Source organism: Phascolarctos cinereus, unplaced genomic scaffold (assembly GCF_003287225.1).
Source record: "Phascolarctos cinereus isolate Bilbo 61053 unplaced genomic scaffold, phaCin_HiC Scaffold_2;HRSCAF=192, whole genome shotgun sequence".
Lineage (NCBI taxonomy): Eukaryota > Metazoa > Chordata > Mammalia > Diprotodontia > Phascolarctidae > Phascolarctos > Phascolarctos cinereus.
This window is the reverse complement of record NW_027555625.1, coordinates 381,553,547-381,574,220: the sequence shown is the minus strand read 5'-3', so window position 1 is coordinate 381,574,220 and position 20,674 is coordinate 381,553,547. Positions and strand designations below refer to the sequence as shown.

Here is a 20,674-nt window from a genome sequence, read left to right as displayed (position 1 = left end):
TACAATGCCAGAACATAAATGCTTGCTAATTTGACAGTGCAGTGATCCTTGTATCATAAGGTGGGAAGGGTCAATGACTGGATCAGTGTCTTGGAATCTTAATGTAGGACTTTCAAGGAAATATAGGCATCTAATACAACCTCCTAATTTTTACACATGACAGGTATTAAGTGGCTTTGGAATGAATTTTGTGGGTAAAAGGAACAGAAGGGAGACCATGATTAAAGTTGGAAGTTTTTGTGTTTGGGAGTTGTGGAGAAATGAAGTTGGATAGATTAGACTAATGGAGTCATAGTAGGAAAATTACATGATAAAATCCGTTTTAGGAAGATTAAGTTAGCATTTAGTGGGTCTTATGAACTAATCTAAATCTGAGATAGTCCAGGGAATAATTGAAAACAATAACTGAATATGGAAAAAATAGATTGCTGAAATGTTTGAAATTAGGGTGACAACAACAGAGGTACTGAAATCCCTACGACATTTTTTGGACTCACCTAAGCCTCTTCTGACAATAGTTTCGGTATAACCTTGAATTTAAAAGTTTCAACAATAAAAATACCTTTTTCTAATCATCAGTACTTTGTACTTTCTTGTCTGCGACAAATATTTCTTTGTAGCAGTGGTTACTTGTTTTCAGTGCTATGCTATAGAGGAATCAGTAACAATCCCTCTAGTTGTCAAGTTCCTCTTGAAAATCTTGGCTTGTTTTCTGAGGAATTAGTATGTTTTGTAGCAGTAACTTATCAGATTTTGGTGGGGTGTTTTTTTGTTTGTTTTCTAGCAGTTCCTTTGCTCTTCTGATTCAGCCTTCCTCTTTTATCTTCTTTGTTCCTCAGAACGGGATGTTTCTACACCAGCAGTTGCTGCAGTTATCACTTAATGGTCACTGAAATGTTCTCCTTGAGAGCTGCAACTTTAAAAGTTTATTTTTATTTTTAGATAATAAGTAATTTAAGAATTAATCTGTCCTCCCTATCCCTCTTTGAGCAAGTTTAAAAGGATAAAATAAGCAAAAAGCAAAGCCTTCAATACCTAACGGCATAATCAAGCAAAACAAATTTCCACATTGACCATATCTGAAAATATATGTCTTTCTGCCTTTTAAATTCCTCATTTTTTTTGTTAGGAGATTAGTGGTATGTTTCGTCTACATTCTTGTGGACTCATGATTTATCAAAGTGTCAGAAGTATTTCAAAGTTGCTTTTCTATGATGTTAATTGTTCTAGTTTTTGTTCACTTCACTGACATCTGTTCATAAAGGTCTTCCTAGTTTCCTCTGAAATTGTCCGCTTCATAATTTCTTATGATACAGTAATATTCCATTGCATTCATATACCACAATTTATTTAGCTGTTGCTGAATTGGAGGTTCCCCTTTTAGTTTCCAATTTGGGGCTACCTTGAAAAGAGAATTTTTTTGGACACATGTCTTTTCTTCTTTATTTGATATGTAGTCTTAGTTGAAATGTAGCTGGATCAAAGCATATGCAGTTTGGTAACTTTCTAGGTGTAGTGTCAAATTGTTTTTTAGAATGACTGGACCAAAACACAGCTCTACAACCAATACACTAGTTACCTATGAAGTAGAAACTCATGGTTACTTTAATTTTTAGTGATTTTTTTAGAACATTTTTTTCATTTGGCTATTGATACCATGGATTTCTTCTTTTGAAAACTGCCTATTCTTATCCAGTAACTGTTTACTTCCTGGTAAATGAAAGAGCTGCTACTTCTGCACACTAGAAGGAAGCACAGCAAAAGAGAGCAATGAAAATGGTATGGCATGGGAAACCAGCTTGATACAGTTTTATAGGGTCATGGTTCAACACTGATTCTACTTTATGACCGTTGCTGTCACTAAATCAAATCCTGGCAAAATTACTTTTTGTCCCAAGTGATTCGCATAATACTGTAAATATCAGTAAAAAAAAGTCACAATACAATTAACACCAAATAATTGTGCAAACAGCTTTAAATAACTATCCCACCAGTGGAAGGGACCGTCTATTGTTCATTGAAGTGATGGGGAAAACTAAGCATTTTAAGTTGCCTGCTCTGCCAAGCACTGACTGTACTAAGTGCTGAAGATAAAAATGTGGACTTCTGGACAGTCCCTGCCCTCAAGAAACTTACACACTAGCAGAAAGAGGCTCCACATATGGGGGAAATGGTGGCCAGGGTGTTTTGGTTTGGAAAGTTAAAGAGTAAAGAGTAGATTGGCAGTAATTCATTTGATTGTAGTTAATGGGGTTAGTACTTAAAGGAGAAGGGAGCCTTGGAGTAAAATGAATTTGAAATGGAGTGTGAAGCACTCATCTTTCAGGACAGGTGGAGCTAAAGATAGCAGTTCTTGAACTGAAGCTTTTAAGTTCTCAAGGGCAGGGTCTCTGGTCCAGGCAGCAAAAGGACTGATGAGAAGAAAGGGTTGCTGGGATTATATACAAAAGTGATTCTAGTTCCAGGGAGTTAATTTTCTACCAGACAAGGTGGACTTTGAACTGGACTGGGAAGGTTGGGTTGCAGGTTATTCCATGTAGGGAGTTTGGGATAAGCAGAATTGTGAATATTGTTACAGTTTGAATAAAGAGTAGACTAGTTAGAGAGAAGCAGAATGGGTAGTAAATGGTAAATTTGGAAAGATTAGTTGGGCCCTGAATGTCAAGCTAAATATTTTATACTTTTATCTAGTAGGGAAAAGGGAACTATTGAAGGTTTTTGATCAAAGCAGTGACCTGAACATTTGAAAAAGAGACTGGAGGCATGAAGACTAGTTAGAAAACTGTTGTGATAGTCCAGAATTGAGAGAAACATGCTTGAATTAGTGTAGGAATGGAAAAGATAGGAATTCCTGAGAGGCATGAAGAAAGGATTAAATTGGACTTGGTAGTTAGATATTTGGTATGTGGTAGCAAGGAAGACAAGATTTAAAAATTACTTAGACTTTCCAGCTTGGGTGAATGATGCCAAGAAGAACAAAAATAAAGAAGTCAGAAATTAGATTTAGCAAGTATTTATTAAGTACCTATTATGTGCAAAGCATCAATTGTTATAGGAACTGGGAATGAAAAAAGAAAAACTGCCTAAATACTCTGTGTTTGGGGATGTAGGAAGCATTAACATCTAGGAGGATGGGGGTAGGGTTAGGGTTTCACAGTTGAGATGGTTCCCATGAAATTGAGGTAGGAAGAGAGAGATAGTAGCTGAGTTTTCTGAGGGATAAATAGGAAACCAAGAACAGTGTTCTTTTTTCAACGAATAATAGAGAACATCTGATTTGTAAAAATGCTTTTTGTCTTGGAGAAGAAAGTGCTTTCCCATAACCCTATTTGACAGATAGAGAATTTGGGGAACAGATTAGATGACTAAACTGTTTTGGTTAAGGCACCACTGTCCAGTAACCAAAGTTTACAACCTCACGTTTATTATCAATTCATTTTCCATTCCTCTTCTCCATCTCTGTCCCCCTCATTCCTTCTTTACATTCCCCCCCCTTCTCCCCACTCCCAATCATTTGGCCTTGTCTTGCCAATTCTAACTCTACAACATTTCCTGTCTGTCCATTACCACCACCATAGTTAGGTCCTCATCACCTCTCACTTGGACTATTGCTGTAGCTTTCTTATGGTCTGCCTACGTCTAGTATCGCCTTTGCAATTCCTCTTCCTCACAAAGTGATACTCCTAAAACCAAAGTGATATTCATAAAAAGACAGGTCTGTTACGGCATTACCTTGCTCAGAGGCTCCCTGTTACCTTCATGATAAAATACAAGCTTCTCCAATCTGTATTTCCAGGCTTATTATAATCTTCTTATCTTATATCCACAGTGCTGCTGGGGATATTTTGTTGCCTGCTTGAGCACAGGGACTGTGGTTTTTGCCTCTTTGTATCCCCAGTTCTTGGCACAGTACCTGGTACATAGTAGGCAAAGTGCTTTGCATTTAATTTTGATAATCGTTTGAGCCTTCCCACCCCCCCCAACCAGTGAGGCTTTCTTGTGGTGATTTATTAATTTCCTCATCTTTTACTTGTGTTTTAGTTTATTTGTTGCATTTGTAACTATTTTGAAGTGGTAAGGTCGGGAGCTAGGCTTAGACAGGATTGCAGCCTTCTTCTTGGCAATGCATTTCTGTTTGATCTTGCATGAACTTGATGTCTGTTTGGAATAATTCATCAAATTTAATATACACTAGTTCCTAATAATATAATGGTAATACTATTATTAAGAGCGATAACTTTCCAGTGATTTTTATAGCGTTTTCTTTTAAGAAATACTAATTGAGCAAAGATACTAATTAAGAATTGGTTAGTTGTGTCCTAACTAAAAACTGTGAGTTTAGATTCAAGCAAATAGAACAGTAGCTTAAGATTTGTTAGCCCTTGCTTCAGTATTTTTCCTTTTATTAAATAAGTAATAGTGGAAGAAATGCTTCACTTGAAATAAGACTGGGGTTCAAATCCTACCTCAGACATTTAATTGCTAATATGACTGGGGAAATAAGTCTGTTTCCTCATGTGTAAATTAGGTTAATAATACTTGCATTTTTTTGCCTCACATATTGGTTGTGAGGAAAGTGCTTTGCGAACACTATCCTGCTGTATAAATGTGAGTAGTTGGTAGAAGAAAAGCCCAGGTCTCTGATGTTTTTTATAAAATCTTGCTACCTTTTTATCATATGAGTCATTTTTAAAAGGGATTCCTGAGATTACATAAATTAGCTTACATCTCCACAATTAGTTAATGGGAAATTTTAGATAATTTTTCATACTGAACTTTTTTATATCTTTATTTTACAGGTGGTATGGTCAAGAAAAAGACTATAATGTTCTAGTCATGGATCTTCTTGGACCGAGTCTTGAAGACCTCTTCAATTTCTGTTCCCGCAGATTCACAATGAAAACAGTACTTATGTTAGCTGACCAGGTATATAATGTTTATAAAGAAAACCTATAACTAAAATTGATAAAACTGAATAGCATTTAGCATAATGCTGAGATATGTCAGTAATTTGTGATATGGTACTTTTTGACTGTGTAGAAAACAATTATTCTAGGAATTACATAGGATGTCCCAAAAGTCTTGGTACAATTTTAGGCTATTCTGTCAAACTTTGCCACACTTGAAAGAAAAAAACCTAACAGTTTTCAACCAACAAATAATTAAGCTTGACAGTTGGCCTTGCTTACATGGCACTAGGAACAGACACTGACTCATATCCTTAGTTACTCTATTATTCCTTGGACTGGGAGCAAGAAGAAGGGCCCTTTGTTTAAAGTAGACTGTATATTGCTATCATGGTTCTACAGTTTTTTATCAGGGTGGGGAGTTAGAAAAGAAGACAGTATGATGTTATGTAGAAAACACTGGTGTAGGAAGTGAAATTTTGGGTTCTTCTAGGGATTTGTCAGTGGCTAAAGAGATATTTGAACTTGGACCAGTTAGGTTCTGGGCTTCAGAATCACTCATCTATAAATTAAGGAGTTTGGACTAGATATAAGATCTCTTCTGTCTTTAACATTATTATGATTCTCTGAGACAGATCTTTACTTGAGCTTCTTTTTTGATAATTGTTATCACAAGGGGCCCTAAGTGAGAGTGGCCCTTCCTTTTTCCATCTGAAACCAGAACTTACAGGAATTAATGTGGGTATATGCAGATTAAGACAATTCTTCATATTTAGGATGGGGAGTACACAAAATTTAGGTAACTTTTTGTCAGGCTTCTATGAAAGTTTTTCAGGTTCTTTCATAGATGGGTATAATGCATTTGGGAAGTAAAGAATAGGAAAAGGGAACATAATTCTCAGAATTAGAAGAGGTATAAGAGGGAAGGGAAAATGCCTTGGAAAAAAATCAGTTATTTGGACACTTATGGCAAATCATAGATAGATAGAAGAGATAAATTGGCACTTGAACATAAAATCAAAGATGGAAATATGTTGAAAATATTAAGGGAGAGTTTGGTGTGTTTTGGGAAGTATAGTAGTTGAGATGGCCCAAAGTAAAATGAGAGGACAGTAAAACTTGGTAGAACGTTGAGAAAGTTTAGGGGCAGGGAGCAGTGGTGGTATGGATGGGATGGAAACAGATTTCCTTTAATCAATAATTACTTGTCTCTGATTTTTTTTTTAATCTTAAAAACTAAAGTTTGTTTTACAGATTAAAATTTAATATTAGTGGTTTTCAGATTAGACCTGTGAAATTTAATGGTCACTTAACACTTATACAGCACTTTAGAGTTATCAGCCTTTTAATATCCATTATTCTCATTTGATCTTCACAACGAGCCTGTGAGAATGGTATAAAATTACAGATTCCTAAGTACAAAATTAGTAGACTTGAAAAATAATGTAGAAATTCAAGTGGCATCACCATTTTACAAATGAAGAAATGGAAGTTCTGAGAGGTTGAAACTTGCCCAGTCACAAAGCTAATAAAAGGGGAAAGGAAGACAACAAGCATTTACTAAATGCCTACTGTGCACTTTACAGATATTATCGCATTTGATCAAAGCTAATATGTGGCAGAAGACCCATGTCCTCTGATACCAAATCAAGCATCTCTTCTATTATACCAATTGCCTTTCAGAGTCCTTATTAGGAACCTTTCAGAAAATCAAAAGCATTTTTGCATTCATCCATCAAAACCTTTTGGAAAGTCAGGAGTATTATTTGTACTTTAGAGATGATTATCTAAGTAAAACTATGACTAAATAGAATCATTGTGATTATTGATACTCCCTTATTGGAGATAAACGACATCATTTCAACTTACAGATAAATTATCTGTAATTACAATTTGTCTGCCAGTTGACTGATAGGCTGAAAATCAGAGTTTTTATAGACCAAACTTGCTAGCATTTTTCCTCTGAAAAGGAAAAGCCAGAGCTGAGGAATGGTATTACTCACATGCTGTGAAAAAGTTCCTAGCTCATTGTGCGCAATAGGTATTTATTAAACAGTTTTCCACGTTTTTCATCCTAGTTTCAGAAGATAACTATGTCAAGATTTAGGGATAAGATTATGAGAGAGATATACCTGTGGTTAAAAAAAAAATACCCTTGAGCAAGAAATAGGCAAATGAAAAACAGAAGCTGAAGATATCCTGAGTACTAAAGACCAAAAAAATCCAGATAGTGAAATGAAGTACCTGTTTTGTAATTCAATTTCACAAGCATTTATTGAAGTACTTACTATATGTCACACTGTTGGGTCTTTGGGATATAAACACAGAAATGAAAGCCCCAGCCTTCAATGAGTTTACCTTGTACTAGAGGATTAACATATATACAAGTCAAAGCAAAGAATATATAAAGGAATTTCAAAATGGAGAGAGCATTAATAACTGTGAAGCCCAGGAAAGTCCTTTGGTATGAACTGGAACTGGAACTGTGCTTTGAAGGAGGTCTTGGTAAGCTGAGGCAGTAGTGGGGGGGAGTATAGTTCAGATATGGCTGGCCACATGAGCAAAGGCATGGAAATGGGAGATGGCATATCATATTGAGAACAGCCAGCATGGCGTTTTGACTGGGATGGGAGTGTGCATTAATGGAAGTAACATGAAGCAGGAGGCAGATAACTACCATATATTCCTATGTACCACCAATTATCTTTTTTTCTCCAAGTATTTCCCCCCACCCCACTGCATTAGAAAAAAGTCTCATGAGAATTAAAGGTCTATAAATGTCATTTTTATGATGCAACAGCTATGTGTTTGTGTGTATGTTCGTTATACCACAAGAAATCCCTTGATGTTTTGATGGATTGTTAATAAAAGAGGCTAGCCATTGGATCGATTTGATATTCAGTATACCATACTTTGAAGAATTCTTGAACCAATGTCTAATGGTGACTTTTTTCAAGAATGTGTTTGGTCCCTTTATCTGTGTAGTTTAGTAAAATGCTGCTTTTAATAACCTAACAAGGGTTGGTGAAGGGGGTAAGGGAATACCTTACAGTGCTTATGGACTTTTTGGTCAAATGAACTTGTTTATAATTCGTATGTTCATTTTATTTTAACTCAGTTTTGTTTTTTTTTTTTTACAGATGATCAGTAGAATTGAATTTGTGCATACAAAGAATTTTATACACAGAGACATTAAACCAGATAATTTCCTAATGGGTATTGGGCGTCACTGTAATAAGGTTAGTCCAGTGTTCTTTGCATGAAAGAACAAAGTGTTATTTCTGTAATCTCTGATAAAATTTCAGCTTAAAAAAATTCTCAGTACTTAAATTAGCTGTTTGTAATTGCTTATGAAGATTGTTCCACAAAGACCAAATCACCTAACTCCTGACTTGTTAACTTTTGGTTGTTTTCCACCTCCTTCAGCCAAGAGGGTTAGTTAGATCTCCGTATGGAAAGTGTTTCACCTAGAAGTCCAAATTCTCTAAAAAGAAATTTGCCTATGTTGCTTTACTTTTGAACTACTGTGTCCACCATTCACGTATTATAATAGTGGGAGTCCCCATATATTTTTGTGAATGTTAAAATTCGATATTAACTTTGTGGCTCTCAGTTTTGGATTTCCTGATATATGTGTTTGTGCCAGCATTGGAGCTACTGACCCACCTGTCACCAAGGCATTAAAGTTTGCTGACTGAGAATGGTTGGTAATCAGAATTCTGTAGCCCCTGAATCTGAGTCTATAAGTGCTACCCTTGAGCCTATTTCAGAAGTAATTGACGGTTTTACTATATGTTACACTTGCCCAGGTGCTAAGTTGGGAGGGCTTTTTTTTTTAAAGTAACAATTTAGAAAAGTGAAATTATGTCATAAAACCACTTTCATGCTTTTGGGATTTCTGAAAGCTGTTGAACTTATGTGGTGAGCGGGTCTTAGTGATGCATGATTGCAGTCAAAAACCGTATAATCGTATAGAAATTTTCTCTTCCATGATTAGTTTTGTTGAGTGAATTGCTTAATTTACCGATTCAATGTTCAGCTCGGGCAGACAGGCAGCATTGGCAATGCACTAAGCATGCTGTGTTCTGATAGAAATTCTCCACTGCAGGACGACTGTACATTTTTTTTAACATTGGAAGCAAGATTCCCATTGTTTTGTTAGGCCATCACCATGTTTGGTATTTGTAAGCTCTAGCTGCAAATGTTTACCTTTGTTTGCCTGTATGAATGCCAACTTGGAGCATTAGACATGGGATTGGTTGCTAATGTGTGAGATGTTAGTGTCGGTCTGACTTAGTTTTATAGAATTAAATTTTTTTGGTTGAGAAACTGAGCTTTTGAATAGTATTCAACAATCTACATGTAACTTGTTAAATCTTGCCCATTCCCAAGTTACATATTTTTTGTCTTGTTAGCTATTTCTTTACTACAAATTAACCAGGGTTTTAAATATCCTGGAAAAAAATATGATAGTAATTCAGTTGGAAGAAAAACAAAGTATTTGTTTTAATTTTTTGGTAATTTTGTCCATTTCTCAATCTTTCCCCGTATTTGGCCATTTCCCAGTCCCCTTCCCTTCATTTCCTTGTCTCCATTAACTTGACTTCTACCCCTCTTAATACCCACTGTCTGCACAGTCATGCTGGGTGGACATTGCAGTACCTTGTTTTTACTTTAAAACTGGAGTAATGGCCCAGAAAATGCTGCTTTGCATTTTAAGAAATAGTTAGTCACATAGATGTAATAGGAAGCCCAGATTACTCCCATGGTATTTTAAAAGTCCTGTGTCCTCTCATTTTGGAGTGACAGCCGTAAAAATGACAGATTTGTCTTGTACAATTTTAGAGAGTCTGGTATAGACCTTGCAGTATTTTGCTTATCTAGGAATCAAGCAACAAATATACTCTTAAAATTGTAGATTAAGAATTGATTAATTTTAACAGCTTCCAAATGTAAAGTAGTGTCTGTAGGTGATTTTTAGTGTTTTCTATACTATAGTTAGTAATGCCAGCTGAATAAAGAGTGGATTCTGTGGTAATCTTGTTCCAGTAGTTTTATTAATAGAAAAAAATTTTTTAAAAAATAAGTGATTTTTAACCAAATTTATTATTTGGAAAATTGTTCTGAATGGATATTAAGGAGTGACTACTCCTATCTTTAAAAGGTGAATTTGTTCACCTCTGCCAATAATCAGCCCTGCATGCTTATGAAAATAAACTTTAAGGTGACTAAATGCCTTCTACCTCTTCCTTACTGAAGATTTTTTCCCCTATGTACTTTTTTTTGGGGGAAGGGCAGTTTGTGGTACAAAAGATTGCAAAGACTAAATTCCTTTTTTAAAATAGAGCCAAATGTCACCATTGCTATCCCTGTTTACAGCAGTGGCACTATATACAGTGACACTTCAAATTAAGTTTTTTTCTAGGATTCAAATTTTCTTGAGCATGTGATTCTTCTCAATATTTGGAAAACTGAGAAGCTCCAGTGCTTGGTGGAAGAAGGATGGCATTTGGCTACCCTTTTCTTTCTCTGATGCCTCGGTGTTGCCTGTCTGCGCCGGCCATTGTTGCAATGTAAGCAATCCTGTTTGATGCACTGCCACCCTCTATTGTCTGTTTAGTGTTTAGAATCTCCAGTGGGGAAGAGGAAAAGAAGCATGACTGTTAGTACTTCTCAGGACCCATCTTTCTCAGGATTAAACCAGGTCTGAAACTGTCTCCTATTCCAACCTCAACCCCAAATTCATGTGCTTTTTTTGGTTTTATTTTTTGTTCTGTTTGATTTCTGGAGAATGTAGACCTTGCTCAAGCACCTCTTACGTTGGCATTATTCAGACATACTTGGCAAACATGTAACGTTACTAAGATGTTTCCTTGTGGCTGTTGCTTAAACTATAAAGTTTAGAGAAAAGTATGTGTAAATAGGATTAATTTTAGATATCTAACATCTACATGAGAAAATGCTGTGTAGTTCTGTTATCAAGAATTATTTAGAGTATCATTTGGGTTGAACTTAAGGGAATAGCCCTGTTTATTTTGTTAAAATGGCACTTGGAATAATAGATCTTAATGCATGGGGGAACATAGCTAACCTTAGCTGCATCTGAATACTCTGTATCTGAAAATACTTCTGGAAACCCCTTTGTGTCCCTTTTTTCTGATCTTAATGAATTTCAGGTAAGTAAATTTAAAGTTTCAGATCTTGGGCATTTGGTAAAACGATTGATCCTAGTTCTATATTCCTTTCTCTTTACTTAGGAATTAAATGACTGTTCACTACACTAAATGTTTTAGAACCAGAAATCTTGGTAAAAAGTCATATTACATTAGTATCTCAGTGAGAGTAGTAACTGGACTTTATATAGTATTTTGTAGCTGCAAAATGTTTCACACCTTTAACTTGCTCCTTACAACAGCCCTGTGTGGTGTAATTATTGCCCTTATTTAACAGGTGAGGAGCTGAGATTCAGAGAAGTGAAGTTGATTTGCTTGAGAATGGTCAGATAGCTAGTAAAATAGTAGAGCAGGGACTCAAACCTGGGTCTTTTGATTCCAAGTCCAATGCTCTTTACCTCATACGACACCGTCTCACATCTCAGTAATAGATTTAGAACATTAATAAACCTGTTAAATATGAGATGCTAAATCTGATCATTAAGATAAATAAAAAGTTGGGTAACTGTGTAACTGATAGAATACTAGGAAGTAGGAGCCATAGGCTTTTCTTGCATGTACTACAAAATATCTTTTCCTTGTTTATTAAAATAGTGAAAATAAAAGGTGCCTCCATCACTAGATACCCCCCCCAAAAAAGAACAAATAACTAAAGTTTGAATGTCTTTCATATGTCATATGATCATGCATGTACTTTTTAAAGGCTGCTTGAGAGTCTAAATACAGTCAACTCTTACTTAGCTGTGCTGATGAAGGAGAACACTGGCCTGAATATGCTTCTCTTTCTTTTCTCCCCTTCCAAATTCTTCCAGCCTTAAGAGTGATGTTAATAAGCTTTCAATTAAAATTTCACTGGGTGTTACACGGACTAAAATTTTAATCCAAGCTGAGCTTTTTATGTTGCCCCCAAATACGTTTGGTCCAACCTTTTCTTTGCATGCCTGAGAAGTAAAAATTAATTTTAATTATAACAAAGCAAAACCATAAAAAAGTACATTTATTTGGTGAAAAACCATAAGGTAGATTGCTAGATATTTTCCCCCCAAATATTTGTTACACTCACGTTCCCCATTCCTGAGCATAGATAATCAAGAGTTGACTTAAATTTTACAGATTTTGCAGCATTTTTGCTTTTTAGTTAATTTGAAAATGTGCTTATTTCCAGCTGGATGGGCAAGAGGCATGAAATTTAGGAGTAGAGTGGAAGATGAGTTAAAGTTTAACAACAGATGAAAATTTTTGGCTACAGATAATTGAGTTGACCATGTTATTTTCTCGTGTTTGTTGTAGTTGGACAAGATCTTGAAGAGATAGTGCCTTTATTGAATGGAAATTTCATCTCACTGAATAGTCATTTCTTTACCTTCTTTATCAAGGACAGATATCATTTTGGAATAACAGGATTGTGCAGAGCATATGTCTATTTTTCCTCTAAATAAGCCGTTAGTAGAAACCTCTGGGCAGCTTTCATTACCAAGTTAATATAATTTTGCATATGCAGGCTTTATCAAAAGACCTCCTCTTAAGACCCACCATTGTGACCTACCTGTCTGCTTTACCTGTTAATGTCTTTATTGTATTGAATCTGAAGACTCCTGAGCCTACTCAGTAGATAATTATTTACTGTTTCAGAACAATGGTATGTTCTGGCATAACCACATTTGGTCATTTGGTTTCTTGGAAACAGTTTGTTAGGTGAAACAGCATTGTCTGAAACATTTTGTTCCTGTCCCATTGTTTAAATAGGAGTTAGGTTTCTAGGTGAAGGAGTGCAGGATTTGGTACAGTGAGAAAGGCTGGAGAACTGGATAGACACAAGATGATTAGATTAGCTGAGACAGTGGGTTTAGGGCAGGGGTTGGTTAGATTAGTCTTTTTGATTGGATAGATGTCTGTTTAATTGGGGTTTTATGACCTTAAGGTGGGCTTTATTATTTTGTTGAATATATTGTTTCAGGGTAGTGTTAGCAATTGTATGTGTCATACATCTACATGGATTTGTTTTGAAGCATTAAATTATATTGCATATGCTCTCTCTAGAGTATTATGTACTTATGTAATAAGCATTCAGTTTATTTTTACTAGTGAGGGAGGGAGAGTATGGACTTGATTCTCAAAGGAAAATATAGTTTAGAAACATGTCATAATCTGTACTTTGTCCGCTTTTACTGTTTTACCTTTTCTTCACTTCAGATGATTTTTCTTATTCTTTCTTGTTGTTTTCCTGGCATATATTTAGTAGTCCAGTAAAATAGTAGGAGGGCTTAAAATTTTCTTTACTTTTTGCTAATGAAGTTGGAATTCAGTTATATTAACCTGACAGTGGGATTAGGATAACTTATTTAGATGTTTAGGAAGACAGTATATTTCATTGGGAATGTTCTTATGACAAGTAAGAGTTTTCCATTAAAGCTTTGAAAAAATCTCCAGTACTGGTTTATAATAAAACTGTCAGTCTGAAAGCATCTTTGTAATTTGCCACAATATATACAACTATTGTACTTAACTTAGCTATATATAAAACATATATATAAAACTCAACAATAAAGTTGAATTATTGCTCCTCCTTTCATGCTTTCTCTTTTGGGGGAAGGGAAATCCTGACCTCAGTGTCAGATACTAGATACTCCTGCTACACAGATTCCCTCCATCAGTGCAGATGGACAGCTCTGTAATCTGTTAGAGGTATGACTTGAACCCTCTGGAATCTTCCTGATTCTAGGGCAGGGCTGGCTGGCCTTTTAGTCACTAATCCTTGCTGCTTCTTGCTTGATGTACTAGAGTATCAAAGGCAGCAGCTATCTAATATATTTCAACTCTGCAGACTTGTTTTACTGAAGTTTCCTCATTTCCTGATATGTTTCTCCGTATTGATCTTGTGTTGGGGGGAATTTAAATTTTAATAACTAGATTATACATATATGTATATATACATATAGAGAGACAGACAGACAAGACACTTGTAGTGTCATACAGTGTTAAATGTAGGATAGACTTTAAAAACAATTGAAACAATCCCTTCATTTTGTAAATAGAACCCCAAAGACATTGATGGTTCTTGATTCCTTTCCACATTGAACTTTATTTTGTGAATAAAACTTAGAAATTATAGTTGTAATTTTTACTTAGGAATTCATTTAAACTTGTTTTAATATTTTATTCTGTCAGTTTTCTTATAAAGAAAAATCTTTATGTTGTTGTCAACGTTATTTCTTAATATTTAATGCATTTATGATCCCTTATCACAAAGAGTTAAATGTAACTAGTTTTATCCTTTTTGGAAAGCTTTGAATAATCAATTATATCTTAATAAGAATATCATTTGGTTTATTTGTAGTAAAGCAAAGGAAGCATGTTAAAATCTCCATTTATTGGGAGTCAGACTTTTGCCATCCTCAGCAGTTCAAGACATAGCTACATAAAGGTCTCTTAGTGGACAAAATAGCTGCTAACCAATCTCGTGTGCTTTATGCCATGGAAGACAGAGCTCACTAAGAACGTCCTGACTTCATAGATTCATAGGATTGTAACTGTTAACTTTATTTTGTATACTCCATATAAGCTTGATAAGCTAGTTTTCAAGCCAACTGAAGATCATAAATAGGGAGAAATGATAGCAAAAAGGCAGACAGGATAAAGGCATAACTAAAGAGCTGATATAAGAACTATTTCCATAAAGGCCTACTACTATGCCTACTTACCTCACCTGGTCCTGAAGATATTATTCTGTTACAAGACCATAAGTAATGTTTCTCATGATCCTGAATTATCAGAAAAAGATTAAATTATATTGAGAACACTGTGTAAAAATACAGTGTATTATAGATTTTCATCCAAAATAGTTGCTTAAGGTTTTAAAAATAACTTTTCTTCTAGATACTGTGTGAATGTGGCAGCACTGTCTACCTGAGGTTCTGTAAGACCAATTAATGAGTTTTACTCCTCAGTTAAATAGTGTATAAACATTTTAGTTCATTTAATCTCTTGGTTAATTTTAGCTTATTTCATTTTCAATGCTTTTAGCTAAATGCTTGTTAGAAATTAAGCCGACTTGATATATAGTCATTTAACTTCTTGATCAAATGCATAATGTCACCTTGAATTAGTCAGTGTGATGCATGATTCTGTAGAAATGCTGTAAATTTTGTTTGCAACTATGTGTTCCATTTATGTAAAACTTTTAAATGTATAGTTATTTCAGATGATCGTATTTTTGGCATGTTGAGCAGCATATGGCATTAGTAGATAAAATGGGACTTTGTTGATTAAAAAGTACCATGTGAAATAAATGAGATTTTAAAAATGTATTGTAGTTATGGTTTCATGGCATTATGAAAAATTAGCACTTCAATGGTGTATACATTTTTTATTTATAAAGAAGAGACTACGTGCCTATTTAGCAAAGCAACTAAATACATTTAAGGGTGAATGAACTTGGCATGCTGAATAGTGCAAATGACAAAATGCTTGAGCTAGTTGTGTTTTTATCTATTGGTTTATTGGTGAAAGCTAGTAAAAAAAAATCTTATTGTAATAAATCTCTTTAACTGCCCTTCAGATACTTACCATATTTGATGAATGAGAAAAAAGGATTTTTGAAGTAAGGTGTTTATAAACCTAACCTGTCTCCATTTCTTTTTTAAAGTTATTCCTTATTGACTTTGGTTTGGCCAAAAAGTACAGAGACAACAGAACAAGACAACATATACCATACAGAGAAGATAAAAATCTCACTGGCACTGCCCGTTATGCCAGCATCAATGCACATCTTGGCATTGAGCAGAGGTAACTTTTTAAAGTTGACTATTCTTCACAGAGGGTGTACATGGTAGCTATTCCTGAAGTTTTTAGGAATGTAATTACTCTTGTCATGTGAGGATATCCTTTGCAGAGGATTTGAAGGATGCTTATAAATCTTGTACCTGCTGTCTTACACAGAATAGGAATGCTAATTAAATGAAGGCTGTTTTTTTAAAAAATTGTTGTTGCTTTTTTTTTTTTAGCATAAAAATATCTTGGCAAAATTTTATGATAGAAAATCTTGAAGGCACAAATGTACTTTGATTTCAGTTTGATTCTAAGTTTCTCTTTTGCATATGAAGCATTTGCCTCTTATGGGGACTAATATTTTCATTAAGAAAATTTCCTTACAAATGCAGTCAGTCTTTAGGATCCTTGAATATTTGAACCCAAAGGAGCTTTAGGTATAATCATATATAGTCGAGGAAGTCGAGATCCAGGAAAGAGATAGTGTGTTTTTCCAAGGTCACATTGATTGACTTTGTGCTATGATTAGAAACCATGTCTTTTTACCAGTAGGCATTCCACTGCTACTTCAACTACTCTGTGCTGTCCGTTAGATTCATTTTGCTTTCTGTGCTTTGTGAATAATTTCTAAGCTTTTCATTTATTTAACCTTGCATCTATTTGGTTTGTTTTCTGTGGAATTTTTTAATAGCAATTATTTGTGGCTCTCTTATGTCTTATCAGTAATTGAGATATAGCATAGATCAATGCAAGGGATGGTGCATTTAGAGTCTTGAAGGCTTGGGTTTAAACCTTGTCTTTACCACTGTATTATTTGACTTTTGAAGTTCCATGCAGTTCTAAATCTGTGATACTATCAACTCTTAAAGCATCATTTTTTTTTCTGGTGCTCTACTGCATTTGTTTTAATGTGTGATTTTATGTGTCTTACATTTTGAAAGGAAGTATCTTCCTCATTATTTTAAGGAGAAAAATGTAATCTCAGCCAAAGGAGGTGTTTAGGGAGTAGTAGGAGGCAGTGTACAAACAGCACTTAGAGTGTTTGGCACTGGAAGCTGAGTAGAGGCAATGTTTATAGAAAGGAACTGACATTTGAAGTATTTATACTTATAGGTCTATATAACACCTTTATTTGTATAATTCTTCAAAGTTTTTACATGTTGTCATTAATCTTCACAACCTCTTATGCCCTACCAACTCCCCCCTATTTTTCTCAGCTGTAAAATTTCTAATTAGTAGTCCTTTTTCTATAATTCTGTATAATTTATATAATTCACTACTAAGGTATGATTTAGAGATACTGATATGACTGAAAATATTTAGTTGTTAATTGTGATGTAGTGTAGTGGATTAAGTACTGGTCTTGGAGTCTTGAAGACCTGAGTTCAAATTACATCTCAGATACTTATGAAGCTAGGGAAATCACTTAACTTCTTTGCCTCAGTTTCCTCATCTGTAAAATAACTCTTTTATGGTCCTTTCCAGCTTAATTTTGATCATTCTGTGATACTGAGTAACTTATTAAAGATTCAGAGGTTAAGTCATTCAGCAGTCTAGTCTAAGTATTATAATTTGGGGTGTGATAGAATCTTAGTTGCCAGGGACCATAGTTCATACCTGAAGAAGAATACTTTCTAGAACATACCTCAGAACTCAAGTGAGAAAGAGTTTAATACCTCCTAAGGCAGCCTGTTCTACTTGGAGATAGCTTTAATTATAATTAAGTTCTGCTTTAGACTAAATAAAATAAAAGTCTGTTCCCCATGCTGTATGATAGTCCTTGAAATACTTGAAGATAGCTGTCACGTATTCTTTTCTGAACTGAATATCACCAACCCCTTTAATTTCTTCCTCTTGTGACCTGATTCTAAGACCCTTTTTGTAAAATATGCCTAGAATTAAGCATACCACTCCTGTTGTGGTCTGAGGAGGGCAGAGTAAGAGCAGTATTATCATTTGCCTGGTCCTAGACATTCTTCCTCTTACTGTGACCCTGTAGATTTTATTAACTTAGCTACCCAGCATTGTTGATCACTGAGTTTATTGTCCATTGAAACCCCAAAGTTTTTTTACATAAACTATTGTCTAGACACAATTCCTTTATGTGGTACTTTTTTTTTTTTGCTTTTAGGCAATTGGGGTTAAGTGACTTGCCCAGGGTCACACAGCTAGTAAGTGTCAAGTGTCTGAGGCTGCATTTGAACTCAGGTCCTCTTGACTTCAGGGCCGGTGCTCTATCCACTACGCCACCTAGCTGCCCCCTGTGTGGTACTTTTGAAGTAGTGTGGTTTTTTTTATTTATAAATCAAGTGCAAGATTTTGTATATGTCTTTTAAATTGCATCTTAATAGATTCTGCCTAGTGTTTTATCTAGCCTGTTATCTTTTTTAGATCTTGATTCTTTTGTTCAGTGTGTTAGTTGTTCTTTCCTCCTATATCTACAGATTTAATAATTATGTTGTCTGTGCCTTTATTGGTTATGACTCTCTTTTTTGGGCTGGACCAGTTAACTTCTGTAGAGATAGGGGACTTTCATGAGGAAACTGCCATTTTGGATCTTGTGTTGTAATTTATGGAGAGCTACTGGGGCATTGAAAGAAAAGTGACTTGCCCAGTGTCACACAGCTACTTTCTCAGAAGCTAGATTTGATTCTGGATTTTCCTGCGTTTTCCTAATTCTGAAGTAGAGTCTTATATACTACCCTATGCTGCCTTTCTTGGGCCGCTGGGACTCTTCCCAAATCATCAGTAAAAATGTTAAGTAGCACAAGTCCAAATATATATCACTGGGTCATGAGACTTGAGATTGACTTCCAGATTGACATCAAAATCAATTTTTGAGTCTGGCCATTCAACTGATTCCATTCCACTGAGTTTATATTCACTATTTTCCTACGTAACAGAGTGAGAAACTTTGTCAAATGCTTTGTCAAATGTATTATGTTATATAATAATATTTTTGTCCAAGTCAAATCATTTTTAAAATAGTGGCACTTTATCCTTTAGTTGATGTGTGAACTTGAAGCATTTCAGGATTTTTTGCTTGTAGTGAAGTAGTATTCAGTTGGTAAAGCTCATATTTCAAAATCCAAATACCCTGAAGGTAATTTTCTTAGATTGTGGTTACTTAGGAAAGTTTTAGAAGCATTCTCACTTACACGCTAGGTACTGTTAGCTTTAAAAAAGTTACTTCATGCCTTTTATCCTGCTGTGCTATTGAGCACACCTAAATTGTAATTTTACTGTGTTCCTGCAAAGCTTTCTTCTGAGTTGCTGTGATACTTGGTGCTTCAGCTTCCAGTAAAGTTGTAACTTGTCTAAATTGTTTTGCTCCTAAAGTCAAGTCGTCAAGTGTTGTGAAAGTTTGTTGGTTTGTTGACTAATAATTCTTAGCATTTCCTTCATTTATAATCTAGTCATTTGTTTAAAAAACAACCTGGTATGAACTTTTCCTTTTATGTTTTTGAATTTCTTAGTTTATCATGCCAATTCACAAAGATATTCTTTTTGAAATAGTATGTGTGTATACACACGCGCACACACACACACAATTCCTAAAATTCTTTTCCGTTCTTCTTTAGTCGTCGTGATGATATGGAGTCTCTAGGATATGTGTTGATGTATTTTAATAGGACCAGCCTGCCCTGGCAAGGATTAAAGGTAGGTCATACTCCTGCTAGGCAAGGACTCTTAAGTTGAGGTCCGTCAACTTGTTTTTAAATATTGAGCATCACAACAACTGCCTTTTAATATAATTGACTTCCTTGCAATATTATGTACTTTGTTTTATGCATTTTAAAACATTATTTTGTCACCAGACTGCCAGTTGGGGGTCCATGACACACACAAAAAGGTTAAGAATTCCTGTACTACAGGGACTTATTTTTTTATAAACATAGATGAATCTGTCTTAATTGACTTGTTGGGGAAAAAAGTAAAGAATTATGGAGGGTTGGAGAGGTGATGAGTCCCAGGACTTTGGAAATTACTTGTCCTTTAGTGGCAGTTGCTGTTGGTGGTAGCAAGAACAGAAGGACTTTTCTCCATGACACTCCTTTTTCTGATGTCTAAGGGGGATCTGACTCATTGTCCTGGACTGTTTCCACCAGCATCTGAAGGGATGTAGTGGTAGAGATTTTAGCTACCTGGCCCATGCCACATTGTGTTCTGTACCTTGCCACCTCAGTAGGCTGGCTCACCTGCTCTGGTGGTATTCTTGCTTGCTGGGGATGGCCCTCATGCTTTCCCACCTTGTTCCTCTGAACTGTGAGTGAGTGAGGCTGGGCTGGAAGCAGAGCTTGAGGTCTGAGATGTGCTGCTATTTTCAGGAATGTTGGGCTATTCCTCCACAAACAGGGCTCCCCCAACACCTCCCTTCCAACCTCTCACACTCACTTTTATCAGGCACCTAGCTAGAAGCTTATGACTTTTTCTCATTGGCAGACTACACCCTGTCACTGTCATTTCATTTGGGTTGGGAGTATGAGCTGAGCTAATCTCCCAGTACTTCACAATTTACAAACTGCATTTATATATCTTTATATACACATTATATAGTTATATAAAATATACATATTATATATAATTTATATACATTATTATATATAATACTATGCGTATTATTGTTGTTATTGTTATTACATTTAATTCTCACAGCAACCTTTTGAGGTAGATGTTATTTTATGGATGAAGAAATTCAGGCTCAGAGAGCCCAAATAATCTTTGTGCACATTCATACATCTAGTAAACGATAGGGCTGGAACTTCACCTCATGTCTTTCAGACTGTAAGAACAGCATTCTTTCCACTATGCCACTCTTTTTTTTTT

General features: G+C 35.2%; 1 protein-coding gene across 4 annotated transcripts in view; it reads left to right on the top strand.

Annotated features, from left to right (window-relative positions):
- Positions 1 to 20,674, top strand: part of CSNK1A1 (casein kinase 1 alpha 1) — a 55,225-nt gene that overhangs the window by 16,224 nt on the left and 18,327 nt on the right. For 3 of the 4 annotated variants that reach the window (XM_020964269.2, XM_020964266.2, XM_020964268.2), the window contains exons 3-7: positions 4,800 to 4,926; positions 8,048 to 8,146; positions 10,528 to 10,611; positions 15,726 to 15,865; positions 19,429 to 19,507. In XM_020964269.2, coding sequence (XP_020819928.1) covers positions 4,800 to 4,926; positions 8,048 to 8,146; positions 10,528 to 10,611; positions 15,726 to 15,865; positions 19,429 to 19,507 — 529 coding nt within the window. The remainder of the gene's footprint in view (positions 1 to 4,799; positions 4,927 to 8,047; positions 8,147 to 10,527; positions 10,612 to 15,725; positions 15,866 to 19,428; positions 19,508 to 20,674) is intronic. The other variant, XM_020964270.2, reaches the window with a different exon arrangement.